The following is a 16,179-nucleotide window of genomic DNA, read 5'->3' as shown; positions in this document are numbered from 1 at the left end:
CACGGTGCTCTTCCCCTTCGGGAGCCTCGAAGACATTTAAAACAAACAGCATCAGGCACAGCTGCTCTTGGCACCCTTTCAGTCAAAATCGCCGCCGCAATGATGCCCTGTCTTCGGGCCACATGCTGCACGACTAAGGAGAGACAGTCCTTGCTCGGGGACAGCAAGCGCCCATCCCGCACCCATGGGTGCCGCAGCCCCAGGGGTGCTGCCAGGGCTGGATGGAGCCACACGCTCTGCCGCAAACCCCCTTGGGTACGCCGGGAAAACTCAGAGGCAGCTTCAGAAAACACTTGATGCAAACCCTCAACCCACACAAAAGCATTATTATTTCGCAGCAAATTCTTTTCTTCCCCCAGCCCTCCACGGCCGCGGGGGCTGCCAGGTTCGTCCCAGCGAGAGCGTCCTGCCCTCGGCCCCGCACCGAAGGGCTGAGCTGGAGCGATGTGCTCCCCGCTCCGACGCGAGGCGGGAGGTAGAATAGGAAAAGCGAAGGAAACGAAGATTAAACGAGCCGGATCCGGGCAGACAGCGCTGAGCCCCGCAGCCCGCACGGCCGCCCACCCTGGAGAGGGCTCCAGGGGCCACAGCAGCAGGGACTTGTTTCAAACCCACCAGCTCAGAAACATCCAAGCCCAAAGTTTCACAGTCAGGTTCAAGTCCCTTAACAAAACACAACCCCGGAACAAGAGCACCTTTCCTTTCCGCATGACAAAGATGCTTTGAGGCTGCTGAGCCTGAGCCACCTCCTGGGAGCCAGCAGCCTCCTCCCATCCCCGCGCCCGTCCTGGCGCCTTTCCCCACGGGTGCCCGACCACACCATCCCTGCTGGCCTTCTGTCACGGCTGCTGTGAAGAATTCAGAAGCCCCGAGAAAGAAAGAGGCAGCAACCTCATCCCAGCTCTCAGCCGCATTTGTTCTGCTAAAAGAGGACTGAGTTACGGGGAGAGGCAGGTTCTAAATAAGTGCACGGTATAAATAATCGCGCCATTTATGAACCTGAGACAGTAACACAAAACGCCAGAATAAGACTTGAAAAGAACCAGAAAACACAATCCAAGTGAAATCCAGCAGTTCTTGCTGAGCTCTGAAATTTACCCTCTGCCCTTTTCTTGCAGAAATCAGTGAGCTTATCACAGACTCCTGCCTTGCGTCGGGCGGCACCAGCGGCGGCGGGAGAAGCACGGAGCCACCCGGCAGCAGGAGAAGCACGGAGCCACCCGGCAGCAGCTCCTCTCCTTCCTCTGCACGGGGCAAAGTGCAGCAGGCAGAGCCAGCGCCAGGCAGGAGTGGCACCTGCCGGGAAGTGAAATATGGGTCACGGTCCAAGGGACGAATTTCCCATCTCTTGGGTTGCACGGGGAAAAAAAAAAACAAGGAAGCATCCCTGTCCTATATGGGGGGAGCAGGGACCGCTCCTCCAGCCAGACACTGTCAGGAGGTGACAGCCCCTCTCCCGGCGGGGAGCCCGGCTGTAAGCCCAGCTGACTCCCGTAAGCAGTTCAACACCTGCCAGGGATAACCAGAAAACACTTGTTTAGCCAGACCCAGCCTTCTCCTTCCCTGCTCCTTCCTCAGAGGCGGGGGGAGCTTCAAAGAGCCGCCCGCCAGCGTGGGTGGACCAGACCAAGAGCATCCCAGATCCCTCCACGCCAACGGCAGCCCGTTGGTCCCAGCTCCCTCCAGCGAGCCAGCTGCCCTCGGCGTGAGCGGCAGGAGGATGCCCAGGCTGGAATCCAGCCATGCTGCGCTGCCGTCCCGCGCCCCAGCCCATTTGAGCCGTCAGGAAGGCAATAGCAGTCGGTATATTTTAAGTCTCAGCCTGTGTGGGGGCTCAAGTGGCTTGCAGGGACCCCTGGACTGTAGAAGGGACCCCAGCCTGGTGCCCGTCAGCAGGGGGAGAAGCAGCAGCTCTAGGTAGGGATCTGCTAATTTTAAATCTCATTGCCCTGTAGATGTTCCTTTGCGGCACCTGTCTTGCTAAAACAAAGAATGAAGCAGGGCATATATATACGTACACGCACATATCTGTACACACACGCACACATACTTATTTCCATGGCAGGAAAAAGTGCCGGGTGCTAGAGAGGCACAGGAGCAAAGGCCAAACAAGGCTGAGGCCGGGCAGGAAAACTGCACGGCGTTCCAGCAGCTGCAATGGCGGAGCAGCCGTAAATCAGCACCCAGTCCGGCCGCTTCATCGTAGCTTCAGTTACGAGAGAAACAGAACAGGGTTGTTTTGCACAGGAAAGCAAACCAGCAGGCCCAGGCTGGCGCGCGGCAGGATCAGCGTGGCGGGGCTGGAGCTGCTCGAGCCCCTCTGCCTGCTGCTTGCTCTGCCGCGGGGACGGGGCTGGTCCGGCGGCTCCGTGTGCAGGCACGGCTCTTCTGCTCCAGGGGCTCCGGAGCCCGTCAGCCATCTGCAACCAAAGCCGCCAGAGCCCTCGAGGGTAATTACGTTCATATGAGTTCCTTGTAAACAGGGACTTACGAGGGGGGAACAGAGATCTTACCTGGAGCACAAACAGGACAAGCCAGGAGCCCACCGACCCACAGCCGCAGGAGAAGCCTTGAGCAAAGCCCACGACCGACCAGACCCAAAGGCGGGGGAAACCCACTGGCACCAATTCCCCAGGCCAGAGCTGCTGGTCCCAACAGCCCCTCAGGGACACGTTTGGCCCTCAGTCCCCTGATGCTCTCCCTGCTCTGCTCCACCAGCACCCCAGGGCGAGCAGGAATCCGGTTCCTGTTTGGGTAGAAACCCCGCAGGGCGTAAGACTGACTGTTAAAGGTACGGAGTCAGCTTCACACGCTGGAGTTGAACTGCACTTCACCGGCCCGAAGCAGCGGTTAAGGGCATAGAGCAAAGACATCTGCCAGAGCATCCCAACCTCAGGACCAGCCGGGCACCTCCAGGGTGCAGGTGACGGGGCGCAGGTAACGGCCCCCACAGTCACCGCCGCTCTGAAGTGCCTCAGCTCTGGTTGTGAATATGCCTAAAAGACAGATACACTTACCAGCGGGCTGGGCCATGTCTTCATTTCCCCAGGAGACAGAGAGAAGGCATTATCCTCATCTTCCTCCCAGTCCGGGGTGTTGCGGTCTCTCCCCAGGTCTGCCTGGAGCAGCTCGAGCAGCCGCACTGGATCTGTTTCATCGTGCTCCAGCACATGCCCATGCTTTGTCTGAGAACGTTCATCAAAGACCAACACTTCACCACTGCTGAAAAATTTATTCTTGCCTGTAACATCCCCTCTGTGCCCGGCACGGTCCTCCGTGAGGCTGATGAGCCTCGGACGGTGCCCCCAGGTTCTCCCGGGGAAAGATCCACCCGGGGAGGGCGAGGAGCTGTCATCTATGAATACATAGTCAGGCTCATCCTCAGGGCTGCGCTCGCTGCTCCTCCGACCGAAGAAGCCATAGACACCTTCCTCATCTTCCTCGTCTACTGAAGAGCGCCAGGTCAGAAGCTCGCCCCGCTGGCCTGGAGATGTGGGCGGCTTTGCTCGGCATTCAGCACTCCTCACCTCCATCGTCCATGGACAGAAACCACCGCCTGACAAAGGGAAAGCTGGCAATGCAAAAACATAACGTCTTAGCAAGACCCACCCAGAAGATGACATTTATTTTGTTTTTCCTCGCTTTCCATTCGATTGGAAATTGATGTAATTGTCCTTACTCCCAGGCATGCCCATGCTTTACTCACAGGAGCATCCAGACCCTGCACCACTTGTTTCTGAGGCTGCAGCACGTTGTAACGCTCAGCTAGCCTAACCTCCATCAGGCCACGAGGAGCTTTACACCACCTCGTCCCCGTGGGAACAACGGTAACGAGCAGTAGCTGTCCATTCTGCAGCAGTTCCCTGTACGCTGTCTGCTAACACACCTCCTGCAGAAGAGGTTACCTCCGTGACATCACTGGGACCGCTGCCCAGCCTTTCCCCAGCTTTTTTTGTATTCTTCATTTCTCTCTTCAGATAGGGAACTCCTTTGCCCTTTCAGAGGGAGCTTGTGTTTGACGTTATGCTCTTCCCACTGCCAGCAACAGAGCACTGAGGGAAGAGATGGGGTTTGCAGGGGTCTCGTTGGGACACGGTTCACCCGGGCGCTGCCTGAAGGTTTGTTTCAAGCCCGTGCAGCGCGGGAGACGCTGTCTGAGGCATCCCGAGAGGAGCTGGGGCCATGCCCCCGCGTGTGCAGGAGGAGTTCAGCCGAGACAGATGCCGACCGCTCCGTCTACCCCCGCCCAGGCACGGGCACAGCGGCAGCGCCGGGAGAGCTCGTCCTCCCCCGCCGCCAACACTGCAGCAAGAACAGAGCGTCAGGGTGCTGCTGCCCACGTGCATCTGCCTCGCTGGCCCTAAGGCTCCTATTGACATTCAGCTCCCCGGCTTCGGTCCACAGCACAAACAGCAACTTATCGGGCCCAGCAGGCTGAGCGCGCCAGATGTGCGGAGGTGCCAGGCACGGGGAGGCTGCAACACATGGGACAAAACCGTCCCTGTTTGCTCTCCCGTACGAGCAAATGGCTTTGAACTCTGAAATGCAGGCAGAGGGTGACAAGGTTCAAGGAAAATAAGCAAGGAGGAAATAACGAAGCTATCCTTCCCACATCGGCAACTGCGTTTCTTTATAGCTTTTTATTCTCGCTACGATCGAGAATAAAATCTAGAGCAAACCCTGGAAACAAGGGTTTCCTTACTCCTGTCTCCCAGGGACCCACCCCCTGCCGTGCCCACGCCGAGCCCCCGCGCAGCACAGCCATCGCCCCCCGGACAAGGCGACAGCAGCGCAGCGACCCTTCCGTCTGCCGACGCCAGCAGCCCCACGCGCACGAGCTCCCTGCCGCACCGTGCCTTCAGCGATGTTATCCTCCCACATCTCCGCTGAGATACCTGCTTTGCTCGCCGCGGCGCGCCCCGTCCAGCTCCCCTTGCTGCCTGCAGGAAGGCTCACCCCACCGCGCTCCCGGGGCAAGCGAGCACCCCAAAGAGCAAAACCTCTGCACGCGCGCTCCCGGCACGCAGCCTTGCCTCTGGGCTGAGTACCGACGAGCTGAAGATTTAGCAGCCTCCGGCTTGACTTCCAGCTCCTGCAGCCATTTCATCAGTCCCCTGTCAAGGCAGGCAAAGGTCGGGAATCACGGGTTCACCGTGCCAGCAGTCAACAGGTCCGCTGGATGAGTTACTCCCTCCTTTCACCGGGAAAGTCCTTCCCTTGGCTGCTACCTACACCATTCATGTGCCCTAACACACAATCCAGCAGTAACCTTGCCAAAAAAAAAAAAAAAAAAAAACGTTAATATTGATCAACATGAGTGGTAAAGAAAGTTTTCAGAAAACAAACCCTAACCCCACAGAAAACACAACATTGTAGCCACTGGAAAAATCCTAATATTTTTAAGTCCTTCATCACTAGTCTTAAACTTGTGTTTAAGTTACACTCTTCTTTTTGGAAGGAACAACCCCTCTGCTCAATAAGCGTCAGCAATGGACCATGCGCAAACTGCTGACAACACGGGGGAGTCTCAGACCAGTTCCTTCAGGTGCAATAATTTTGCTTCCAAGAGAAAGCTAAATAGATTGCAAACCACTGCTTCTGCAAAGAGGTCAAGGTTTTGGACACTTTTGATACCCTTGATAACATCTCTTTTACTAATACGCAAGGCAAGCTACTTGGATTACTCCAGCATGGCTCCAAAAGCAGGACTATTTTAAGATTTGCTACGCACTTATATAAGCCCAGTTTTAAAGTGTTAAGCATCTAGTAAGCCCTGACTGACTGTACAAAATAACCTTAAAATTTGCCCACTTTTCCACCCACCAATGACCTGGGCAAGCGTAAAAAATTGCACTGAGCGATTGCTCTGTGATATGAAGTGTGAGAGGATGGTACGCTTCAGAGTACAAACACAGTAATTGACTAACAGGTGGAAATAATCCAGGAGGTCTTAATGATTTCCTACGCACAATTCTAAGTGAAGTTACTTTAACGCATATCTTGATTTGTTATCACTTTGGGGGGAAAAAAAAAAAAAAAGAGACACGCTTAGTCATTTCCCCACTGCCATAGCAAATAGGCTTTTTAAAAAAACGCCCCTTGTAGAATGACAGTAATCTTGCTCAAAATTGCAGAAATATTACAGAAAAGGCAGGCCCGGCAGCACGCGCAGGTCAGGCACGACAGCACGCGTCTCTGCCCGCGTCCGTGACGCAGCTCGGCGCTCACGTTCCCGAGGCTGCCCGCGAGCCTTGTCCAGATGTCCGGATGTCCAGACACGGCACCGGAGCGCTGCACCCCGGATGGCCCCGGGAGCAGCAGCAGCAGCCTCGGGGAGACACAGAAAAACAGCCGAGCAGTAAGGGACGGCGAGGTCCTGCCGCCCTCTTGTGCCCACCGGGGCGTTTGTGGCCTTCTCCAGCCGCAGAGCCCCGGAGCAGGTTTGTTGGCCATGTCCCCGCTGCCACCACCTCCGGGAGAAGGCTCCTCCGCCAAGGTGCCGGGCTGCGGCAGGAGAGTCCCCGCTGGCACCCCTGGGTGCTGCAAGAGCTCGGACATACCTCAGGTGATTGCCTCAAATTCCAGTACCGGTCAGCGCTGGTTTTTAATTGCCCTTCACATATTTGGCCACCTTCCTGCCAAGTTTCTGCTCCCTCTTTACCCGCACCTTTCGTCCCCCCGTACCTCCATCGGGCGCACCCAGCCCCGGTCAGCACCGCCAGGGCAGACTCGTGTCAGTCTGGGGCTTCCCCAGACTCCTTCCCTCCCTCCCTCCCCTGGGCTGCAGGCAACGAGAGGGGCTGCCTGCTCCAACGCCGACTGAAGGGTAAGGCAGCACAGCTCTCCGGTCCCTTAGCAGTCTGGGACCAGACAGGAGCACCAGCAAGGTCGAAGGACGAGCAAGCTCCGGGAAAACACTGGCACGACTGGCCAGAACATAAGAACATCAATACCTACGTGCACCCGTAATAGTGGTGATGCTCTTCTAGCAGAGGGAAAAGGATTTATACCTCACCAACCTCTGCCGACTCCCCGGTGCCCAGGCACACGAATGAAATGCCCAGCAGCATTCCGCAGGCACAGCAGCGGAGAGCCCAGCTGGTTTCCCCCCTCCGCCTTTGAACATGCTCCAAGCTGCCGCCGGCCGAAGGTGCTGCCTCCCTGCCTCCCTCCCACCCAGGCGGCCCCGGGAGCTCTGGGGGGGACGTGCTGCTCTGCACCGCTAACCGGGCGCGCACAGCGGTTCTCATCCACACATAAGATTGCCCACAGGTCTTTCAGCGTGGTTTAATTTATAAATTTTAAAGTTAAAACAAATACATTTTTTCCACTGGCATTAAATAGATCAAAATTAAATTCAGATTCAAACACATACAACAACTTCATTTGATAAACAGTATTAAAAAAAAAAAAACTTAGTAGGAAAGCAAGCCTGGTTTATGCATCAGGAAGTCATTCACTTTCCCTACAGAAAAGTTAAAACGCTTCATCAAAGGCAAGACACCCGCTTTTCTCCTTGCTACCCTTCCCTCAGCCGGCTTCCAACAAGAAGGAAGAGACCTCTTCCCCTTGGAAAGCGTGACAATCAAGTTATCTCATACATTTCCCTAACAAATTAAAAATCTATGCCGCAGTTATAAGGATCGCTCACCTGCGTGCGTTTCTGGAGGAACGTGTTCAGTAACTGGCTGAACAGGAAGAAGGAACTGAAGGGACAGGCGCTCCCATGTAACACCGTCATTGGAAAGGACTATCAGCAACAGGAATTCCAGGCACTCTGCGAATATCAAATAAGCTCAAGGCATTTCACTTGCCTAAACCTGAATTTTTTCAATCGTGCTGCCATGTGCCCGTACCTAGCTCCCTTTGGGAGCCACCCGTTTGCCGAGGGGCGAGCCGATTCCATAAACGCAGTGGCTCTACAGAACGTCAGCGTTTGGCTGAGGAACAAATTCCAGTTTTGGCTTCTTAATTTTCTGAAGTCATAGGAGAAAGTTAATCTTTAATCAATCAACCTCGTTTCCTCTGGTGCTCATCACTTGCTCTGCCCTTCTCAGCAATTGTATTCTACTTATCAAAAGGGCCAAGTTTTTTCAATAGATTATCACTTTCAGGTTGAAAGGCCAAGCCACTCTCAGTGAAGCTCTTCCAGAACCGATTATCACATTGCAGTGGGGAAATTATTGTTGAGCAGATACGCTTAAAAGCACACAGTGTGTCGGCATCAAGCACATCTCACCCAACAGACAGCTGAGAGAAGCAAGGCGCCACAGCAACTAGAGCTGCTGGGCAAGGACATGAACGTCCTCTACTCTCTGCTAGAGGAAACGACGATTAAAAAAACTACCACACACAGGATATGTAACTTTATTCAACTGAAGGCATGAAAACTCAGAAAATCTAGTTTCCTACCTGTATCCTGCCAGCTAAAACCTTAGGGCAAGTTACATCTTTAGCGATAGAAATCCACGTAAAGAATTTACAGCTTTAGATGATGGCTTCCATACTAAAGGATTGCCACGAGTCAAAAAACAATCAATCGCACCTTCACAACCAGCACGTTTCTGCCTATTCTTTCCGATTAAAAACACCTCTCGACTAAAAACTTCGGTGACCGGTTGAAAAGTAAATCTAGTTAATATAAAAATAATTTTATTTTCTCTTGTATAAGCCAAGAGCAAGGTTACAGAACAAAGCATCATGAGACTTGTATCTAAGTCAAAAACAAGCAAGGAAAAAGCTGGGATTTTAATTCCTCTTAAAAATTATTTTCCTTCTTTTCAAAAAGATACTGCATCAATTAAATGTTACTCCAATTATCTTTCAGATATATTATCAGCTTTAGTCACAAGACACTAGAGACAGAATTCCCAGGATTTCTCTAAAAGTACAGTCAAATTCCCGTACTGCAGCAGGAAAGAAAGATTGGCTCAACAAATCCCACTGTAGCCATTACTAGCACTTTACTAGCAACTTCCCTTGAATATTTCTTTTCAGCTTCATAAAGCTAAACTAACATTTAAACGGACAGAAAACTGTGTACTGAAAAAATCACATTCTATGCCAGTAATAATTTAACAGAAGTTTAAAAATTCCCTATTTCTATTTTATATCCATGTCTATGAAACGCTACAGTTCCCCTCACGCCGCCTTCGCAGAGCCACGGCCAAAGCAGCGAGAACGGCCGTCCCCTTCACGCGCCCACTGGTAACGGCGGTTCTGCTGCAAAGCTGGCTCCCTGCCGAGAGCAACTGATTTTTCCTTCCCTCTTCTCCACACTCCCAGAAATGCAAAAATGTACCTTCACCCTGCACATTTAGGAATTTCCATCCCAACTACCAAATACTTATAGTGTTTATAGCAGAAACTGCACTTTTATATATAAATATAAATTAGGTATATTTACACCTCAGCAGGAGCCACATACATCCGTTTCAGGTCAATGTGCATTGCTAGAGGAAAAAGGAAATACGATGCTCATTTTCAGAAAAAGTGACATTTTTAACAGCAGCTTTTTCACCCCCAGATGTTTCAAAGCTCTCCCCTTGGATGGCTTACTGAAAATAATGGACGCCAGAAATAATTTCCATACAGTTTTCAAAGAGTAACTCTCCAGGTCTCAATCCCCACGCTGAAATATCAGTGACACACTCGTATACCCGCACGTGGGTCTCCAGGCAAGGTACAGAAATGCACCTACAGGGAACTGGAGAAGAAAGCCTCCTCCCCTTTTATAAAAAGTATTAAGCAAAAAACCCCAAACCAAACAAAAAACCTATAGAAAAGTTTCCCGCATCTCACTGTAAGCACAAAGAAACAATACGCACACTCGTACGCGTTTATGTTGAAACGCTGCCCATGTAAACAACCAGATGAAAAGTCACATCAGAGCAGTTGAACCGGAATGCATATCCTACTTCACAGCAGCCACCACCTGCATCATCAGTTAGTTTCCTTCCTTCAACTCATTTTAGAACTTTCAGGTTTAAGTCCTGGTGTGGTACATTAGCACCCAAATATCTTACCGTAGCAAAACCTCAACTTACTTCACACAGCCTTTTTTTTTTTTTTTTTTTAAAACATATCTATATACTTTACTTGGTACTCCCCAGACAATTTTCCAGTCTCAATATGCAGACACACAACCAAGTCCCTGTTGCAAACCAGCCCTGACTGTTTCTCCAGGACTTGTAACTCTCTAACCTGCGGTCACATGAAAAGATTTGTAGTTATCCAGTGTAAGCACGCTCCCTCTTGAGCGATACGCGGATTAGTCAGTGTAACTATGGTGCTGAAGGCATTTGGCTGAAACACTGCTTTCTAGACATATGAAGGGATGAAACATAAATAATGAACATGAGCAAAGGCAGTTTCCTCCTGCCCAGCTCCAATTAACTGCAAAACGGACCCAACTTCTTTTCTGCTGAAATCTGATTGAAGTGAAAGCTCACAGTCCTGTGATGCACTTTATATACATTTCACCACTCTAAGTGAATGAAAAAGGAGTCAAACACATTTCTTCCCTACCCAACACATAACAGTGATGAAGTTCTATTATTTCATAAGGCATATTCATCTTCAGGAAGAATCCAAGCACAAGCAAGAACTCGGCCAAGTCGTGCGATCCTATAACTTCATCTTCATCTACCCGACGTCCTGAAACTCCAGGATCTCCTGCTCTGTTCCCCAGGTACAATAATCCTTGTCACAGCAGGCGTTTTTTATTTAGCACAACTAAAGAGTAGGGCTAAATAAAAAAAACCCCTCAGCAGCTGGACCCCTGTATCTTTCAAAAAGAGGGACACACAAATGACCAATTTTTGCAGTTCTCTGGCTTTATCCCATAACCTGCCTTTTTACAATATCTATATATATAAATTAGAAAGAGATAAAGCCAATGATTAACTGCAGTGTTCATGAAAAAACTTCAGTCCGTATTACACAGTCTTGTCTGATCGGAGATCACTGAGGTGTAAAGGTGAGAATCATCCAGCTGATAACGAAGTAGAAGAGGAAGATGGGGTACACAACAAGAGCTTTGCGGTTTGGAGGCTGACTGTCTGCCAGGAAAGCTGTGGATGCTGGTGAAAAAGAAAAATATTGAAACGTGAGCAGCATGAAACTACAAGTCTAAGATCCACTGCAGATGTTAACAACCCTGAATTAGATCTGCATTACAATTTTGTTGGAAGGGAAAACAGAGTAATCCATCACTCAACACCAATGGTCTACAATCACCAATTAAAACTGTCTTTATCATATAGAAAGATAAATGCTGATTAACATTCTGTAACAAGTCAGACTTCCAGATTAAAAACAGGAGAAATAATGAAATGCATCTGTATGAAATTAGCATTTTCTAATAGTATTTATACAACAGATCACAGAGAACCCAGTACTCTCACATAGGGTTTAATACTAAGTTATTGTCCTTTGCCAAAGGTGATTTGCACATGACCGTGAAAATCAACGGGAGCAGAGGCTGAATCTCTGCCAACACAAGGCCGGGAAGAGCTATTTCTACAATACTTCAGCAGCCTAGGAAACACCTTGACCTACAACCCCCGCGGGCGTTACCCAACGAACACATGCAGATCTACCTCCTCAAGCATCGCGCTACGTGGCACACACAACAGCGTTACGATGCAAGGAGGTACTCACCTAACGTTGACCAACCAAACATAGCTACTACTACAATTAGACGTATGATGAAGCTGATGGTCCCAGAACCTGCCAGCAGTACCAGCCTGCACACCAGCATGGCCACTGTCAGGGGCAGGACACAGTAACCCAGAACGCACAGGCTCTGAAAGAAAGATCTGGAAAGAAGAGACAGAAACGGGAAAAAGTAGTCAAACCAAAGCACTGCAGAAATTCCACGCACGGGAGCATTTTAACTGCTACTAAATGAACCAGCACTCACATAGTTCCTCCAAGAAGCTTTGAGTTTAGTGTGATGACAACCGCGCCAAACCAGATGATGACAAAGACCTCAGCAAACTGGGGCCCTCCATCGTCTTTGCTATCTGCTGATCCACCCTGAAGCATCCTGTTGTGGGCAACAAGTAAAAGGAGTCATTAGCAATTGATGACTAGGGTTTTCTACACTTGGAGTAGATGACAGAGCAGGAGCCTGAAACATTGATCCCCAGTTAGGCTGCAGGCCAATTATTTTTCATCTGTTATTTTTAGTAGTATCCTCAATTTTGCAAAGGAAAGAAAAATGGTTGTAGCTCAGTTGAGGGCATTTAAGTCCATTTGTTTAATTGTTTTGAGAACAGTGTAAGCACACAGAGGAGAATAAAACCATAAACAACAGGCTAAAAGATGAAAATTAAAGTACCAAAAGTTTGGTAACCTCTCAAAGCAGGCAGTGTGGTGCATGATAAAACATGAAAGCCTGAAGGAAAGCTTGTAATAACTAGAGGACATAAACAACACAAAGCCTGGAAAGTTGAGCATGCATTGATTTCAATATTAAAATTACAGTGTGTACTTCTGCTAAAGCTTTACAACGTAAAGGTGCTGGAGCGTGTCCAGAGAAGGGCAACCAAGTGGTGCAGGGTCTGGAGCACAAGTCTGTTGAGGAGTGGCTGAGGGAACTGGGGTTGTTCAGCCTGGAGAACAGGAGGCTGAGGGGAGACCTGAGCGCTCTCTACAACTCCCCGAAAGGAGGGCGTAGCCAGGTGGGGGTCGGTCTCTTCTCCCAAGTAACAAGCGATAGGACAAGAGGAAACGGCCTCAAGTTGTGCCAGGGGAGGTTTAGATGGAGATTAGGAAAAACTTCTTCACCGAAAGGGTTGTCAAGCACTGGAACAGGCTGCCCAGGGAGGTGGTGGAGTCCCCATCCCTGGAGGGATTTAAAAGACGTGGAGATGTGGTGCTTGGGGACGTGGTTTAGCGCTGGGCTTGGCAGTGCTGGCGTAACGGTTGGACTTGGTGATCTCAAAGGGCTTTTCCAACCTAAACGATCCAATTATTTTACTGCATAGTTTCCGTACACTGAGAACACAGGTGTGCCTCAGTTAGTTGGTAGATCTGACCAACATTTCCATCCTACCACATATGCTCCAGTGGAGCACCAGAAACTCCTGGGAGCCACCATCATCTCCCATCTAAGATCTCCTACAACAGCCTCTCTTTTTCCATCGCTTCTCCAGGATATGTAGCGGGCACAAGAGTCAAAGCCCTGCAGGCTAAAGTCAAAGTCAGCCAAACGCATTAGAATAAAGGACAACATGAATCGGGATACCTTTCGGTAAAATCATTCTTAAGACAGGGGACTAGGAAAAGTTCACCCTTAAATCTTAAGTTTAAAGAATGGAGATCAATGGCCTTGAAGTGTAAGAAATACATTTCATATGAAAATCTAAACAGGCAGTGTTTGCAGAACGCCAGAGAAGGACCAGATGAACTCGATCTCAACACATGTAATCAGAAATGTTTAATTCCTCATTTCTCCAACATAAAAGACCATAAAACCCCAAATCTACCCACTACAAGTACTTACAGTGCAAGCGAGACACAAAGCACCAAAGGGCCCCAAAGATCCCCTGTAGGTAAAGGAAAAAATAAAATCATAAATATAGAATGCTGCTCATTTTCCCGAGAGCAATAAAGCACCTTTTCCAACTCCGATGTATCATTTTGCATATTATACTTCCTCATACTTTTGTTATTTAGCATCTTCTATGCCACGTTCTATAACACAATCTACTCAAAGCCTGCCAACTGTTAAAGCTACGTATTCTACGTATTCTGCCACATGTTCCACTTTTAAAGAGCTTTGGTAATGCTCTGATTTCTCACGTTTGCTATTCAGCATTCTACAACAAGAACACAAAACAGGCACTTCTAATCCCTGTTCCGCTGAACTCTTCCTCTCCCGTGTAGGCACAGTCTGTTGGCAAAACACCCTTTCAAGAGTTTGAAAATCTTCTTATACGTACAGTCTCTGAGAAGCGCACTACTCTTTTTCGGATACATGACATGAACAAATTTCTTCCCAACGGCTTTCAGATCCCTCATCTGAAACAAAGAAGCAATACTTTAATTTATCCCTTCATAAAAATTACAGTTCACAGCTAAAAGCAGCAAGGCAGAAGTAAAGGAGTATTGATGGTGAATCAAGACAGGATCCAACCCAAAAATTTCTGTAGCATCCTCTGTAACAAACAATGCCTACTTTGTCTACATTCCTTAACAACCACAATATTATATCCTTTAATAACGCTCAGTTAAGCACAATAATTTGTTTGCTCCTCTACAAAAAGAAAATTAATGAAAAATCCTATTAGCCAGGAGAGTTTTCTCCCAAGCTGCATCTGAGGCCTTTGCAAAGATTTTGACATCACAGAGAAACTTTGGGGCTGTAATTCAGATATTTTTTGACCCACAAGAATTCATTTTACATGGCTAGTTTAAAAAAAATCCCCAAACTTACAATGAAGTACAAGTAAAGTAGAGCTATGCAAGAAAAACCCCGGTTTTTGCATAACAGTTGGCCACAGATATCAGCAAAACACGTGTTTTACTGCAGACGGAGGCACAGACTCACAATAGTATCCCTAACAGGCTCATCCAGCGTGGAGTAGTCTTCATCAGGAGAGCGAGATCCGACAGGAACAGTAATCTCCCCCTCCACTGGAATATCTTCTGATATCGACACATCCGCGAGACCTGCAAACTAAACGGTTTTTAAAAGTTTTACAAAGAAAGAAATACAAACCAGCTCATGCTCACTTCAGATGTTTTCCACCTGGTTTTAGGATGAAAACAACTGCTCAGAATTCAAAGACACTACAATTCAATAACATGGCCGACAACAGAGCTCAGACCCTGTCTGCTTGATTTAAACAGCTCACAGTCTGGAGACGAGTAGATACGTATAAGCGAAGCATTTCTGTAACCTGCTCTGTCCTCTATTTAAACAGCAATAACCAAAGGATGTAAAAAGCTTGTTTGTGGTTTTTAAGCAACGCAATGCCCGATAGCCGTACAGCCACAGCAGCGCACCCGAGTACGCTGTCTTTCACAGACTCCATGGGAAACAACTCACGAGACGCTGTACAGACATCTACAGCCCGAGCACGAAGTCAAGGCTGTCGAGGCCGAACGACAACAAAACTGGTTTCCTCCACCAAAGCGGAAGGTTGAAGCACTCCAGGTCCCGGAGATGGAAGCAGAGAACAACAGCCCGACCAATTCTACAGCAAACTCCGGGGCAGGCGGCAAGCAGCAGGGAGGGGGCGGCAGGAGGCCGACGGCTCCCGTCCCTGTCCCTGCCCCCCGTGCCAGCCGCGGCCTCCAGCCCCCGCTCCCGCCTGCTCCCCCCGCACCCGAGCAGCGGCCTGCCCCTGCTTCGGGAAGGGTGGGCCGAGCGCCCCCGGCCCCGCCAGCCCGGCCGCAGCGCAGAACCGCGCCCCCCCGAGCCCGGGGCACCCGGAGCTCCCGCGGCGCCGCTGGGCCCTCTCCTGCCCGGCACAGGCGAGGGCCGGGCGGGCCGGGCGGGCCGGGCGGGCCGCCGCCCCCCGCTGCCGCAGCCCCAACCCCGCAACCGAGCGCCGCCACCGCCCCGCCTGCGACCCTCCGCGGCCCGCCAGAAGGGACCGGAACCGCCCACCCGCTCCCGCCGCCCCACTCACCAACGGCCCCGCCGCACCACTCCCCTCCGCCGCCGCCATCTTGGCTGCCCAGGCGACGTGGAGGCCGTGCTTACGTCATCACCGCGCGCGGCGACAGCCGGCGCGTCACGCGCCGCCAGGGCGTCCATGGCAACGCGGGGCGGCCCGCCGCCTCCTCCGCGCCCGCACCCCCCGCCCCCGCCCCGCCGGCAGGGGGCGCTCTCGCCGCGCGCGGCCGGTCTGGCTCGAGGCCGTGACACCGGTAACACCGGCCGCAGCCCCGCGCGCGGCGGGGGGGCCCGGCGGGACAGGAGGCAGGCAGAGCAGGGGCCGCTGCCGCGATGGGACCGTAACTCGGGACGGTGAACGGGCACAAAGACTGAAACCCGGTACCGAAAGTGAAGCGAAACCCGCCTTTGAATGGCCTCCGGGGCCGTTCCAGGGCGACGCCCGGCGGTTCCCCCCGGCAGAGGCAGGCCGATCCCTTCCAGCCTGCCGGGGAGAAACCGAGAAACGTTCGTTAGTGTTAATAAAGCGGACACCGGAGAGAGAGCCG

At 51.0% G+C, this 16,179-nt stretch overlaps 2 protein-coding genes across 3 annotated transcripts in view; both read right to left on the bottom strand.

Moving 5' to 3' along the window:
• STARD8 (StAR related lipid transfer domain containing 8) overlaps window positions 1-3,623 on the bottom strand; it is a 72,673-nt gene extending 69,050 nt beyond the window's left edge. The window contains exon 1 of the mRNA XM_054839746.1: window positions 3,018-3,623. Coding sequence (XP_054695721.1) covers window positions 3,018-3,623 — 606 coding nt within the window. The remainder of the gene's footprint in view (window positions 1-3,017) is intronic.
• Window positions 3,624-8,355: 4,732 nt separating this feature from the next.
• YIPF6 (Yip1 domain family member 6) lies at window positions 8,356-15,776 on the bottom strand. Of its 2 annotated transcripts, none has more exons than XM_054839744.1 (7): window positions 15,645-15,776; window positions 14,558-14,686; window positions 13,950-14,028; window positions 13,511-13,553; window positions 11,924-12,049; window positions 11,662-11,819; window positions 8,356-11,081 (listed from the first exon to the last, which is right to left on the bottom strand). In XM_054839744.1, the coding sequence occupies exons 1-7, from the start codon at window positions 15,681-15,683 to the stop codon at window positions 10,963-10,965; spliced, it is 693 nt and encodes a 230-aa protein (XP_054695719.1). In that variant the 5' UTR covers window positions 15,684-15,776; the 3' UTR covers window positions 8,356-10,962. The 2 variants fall into 2 exon arrangements, with proteins under 2 accessions (XP_054695719.1, XP_054695720.1); XM_054839745.1 differs by lacking the exon at window positions 15,645-15,776 and adding an exon at window positions 15,059-15,499.
• Between the last annotated feature and the right edge of the window lie 403 nt (window positions 15,777-16,179).

Source organism: Grus americana, chromosome 12 (genome assembly GCF_028858705.1).
Source record: "Grus americana isolate bGruAme1 chromosome 12, bGruAme1.mat, whole genome shotgun sequence".
Classification (NCBI taxonomy): Eukaryota; Metazoa; Chordata; class Aves; order Gruiformes; family Gruidae; genus Grus; species Grus americana.
This window is presented reverse-complemented; position numbering and strand designations above follow the sequence as displayed.

Excerpts from the sequence above, each read along its gene's own strand:
- YIPF6 (XM_054839744.1), bottom strand. The coding sequence starts at position 15,683 with ATGGCGGCGGCGGAGGGGAGTGGTGCGGCGGGGCCGTTG. Across the intron at positions 14,029-14,557 it reads AGCCTGTTAGGGATACTATT|ATGAGGGATCTGAAAGCCGT; the intron begins GTGAGTCTGTGC and ends TCTTTGTTTCAG. Across the intron at positions 11,082-11,661 it reads GTTTGGTTGGTCAACGTTAG|CATCCACAGCTTTCCTGGCA; the intron begins GTGAGTACCTCC and ends CTTTTTCACCAG.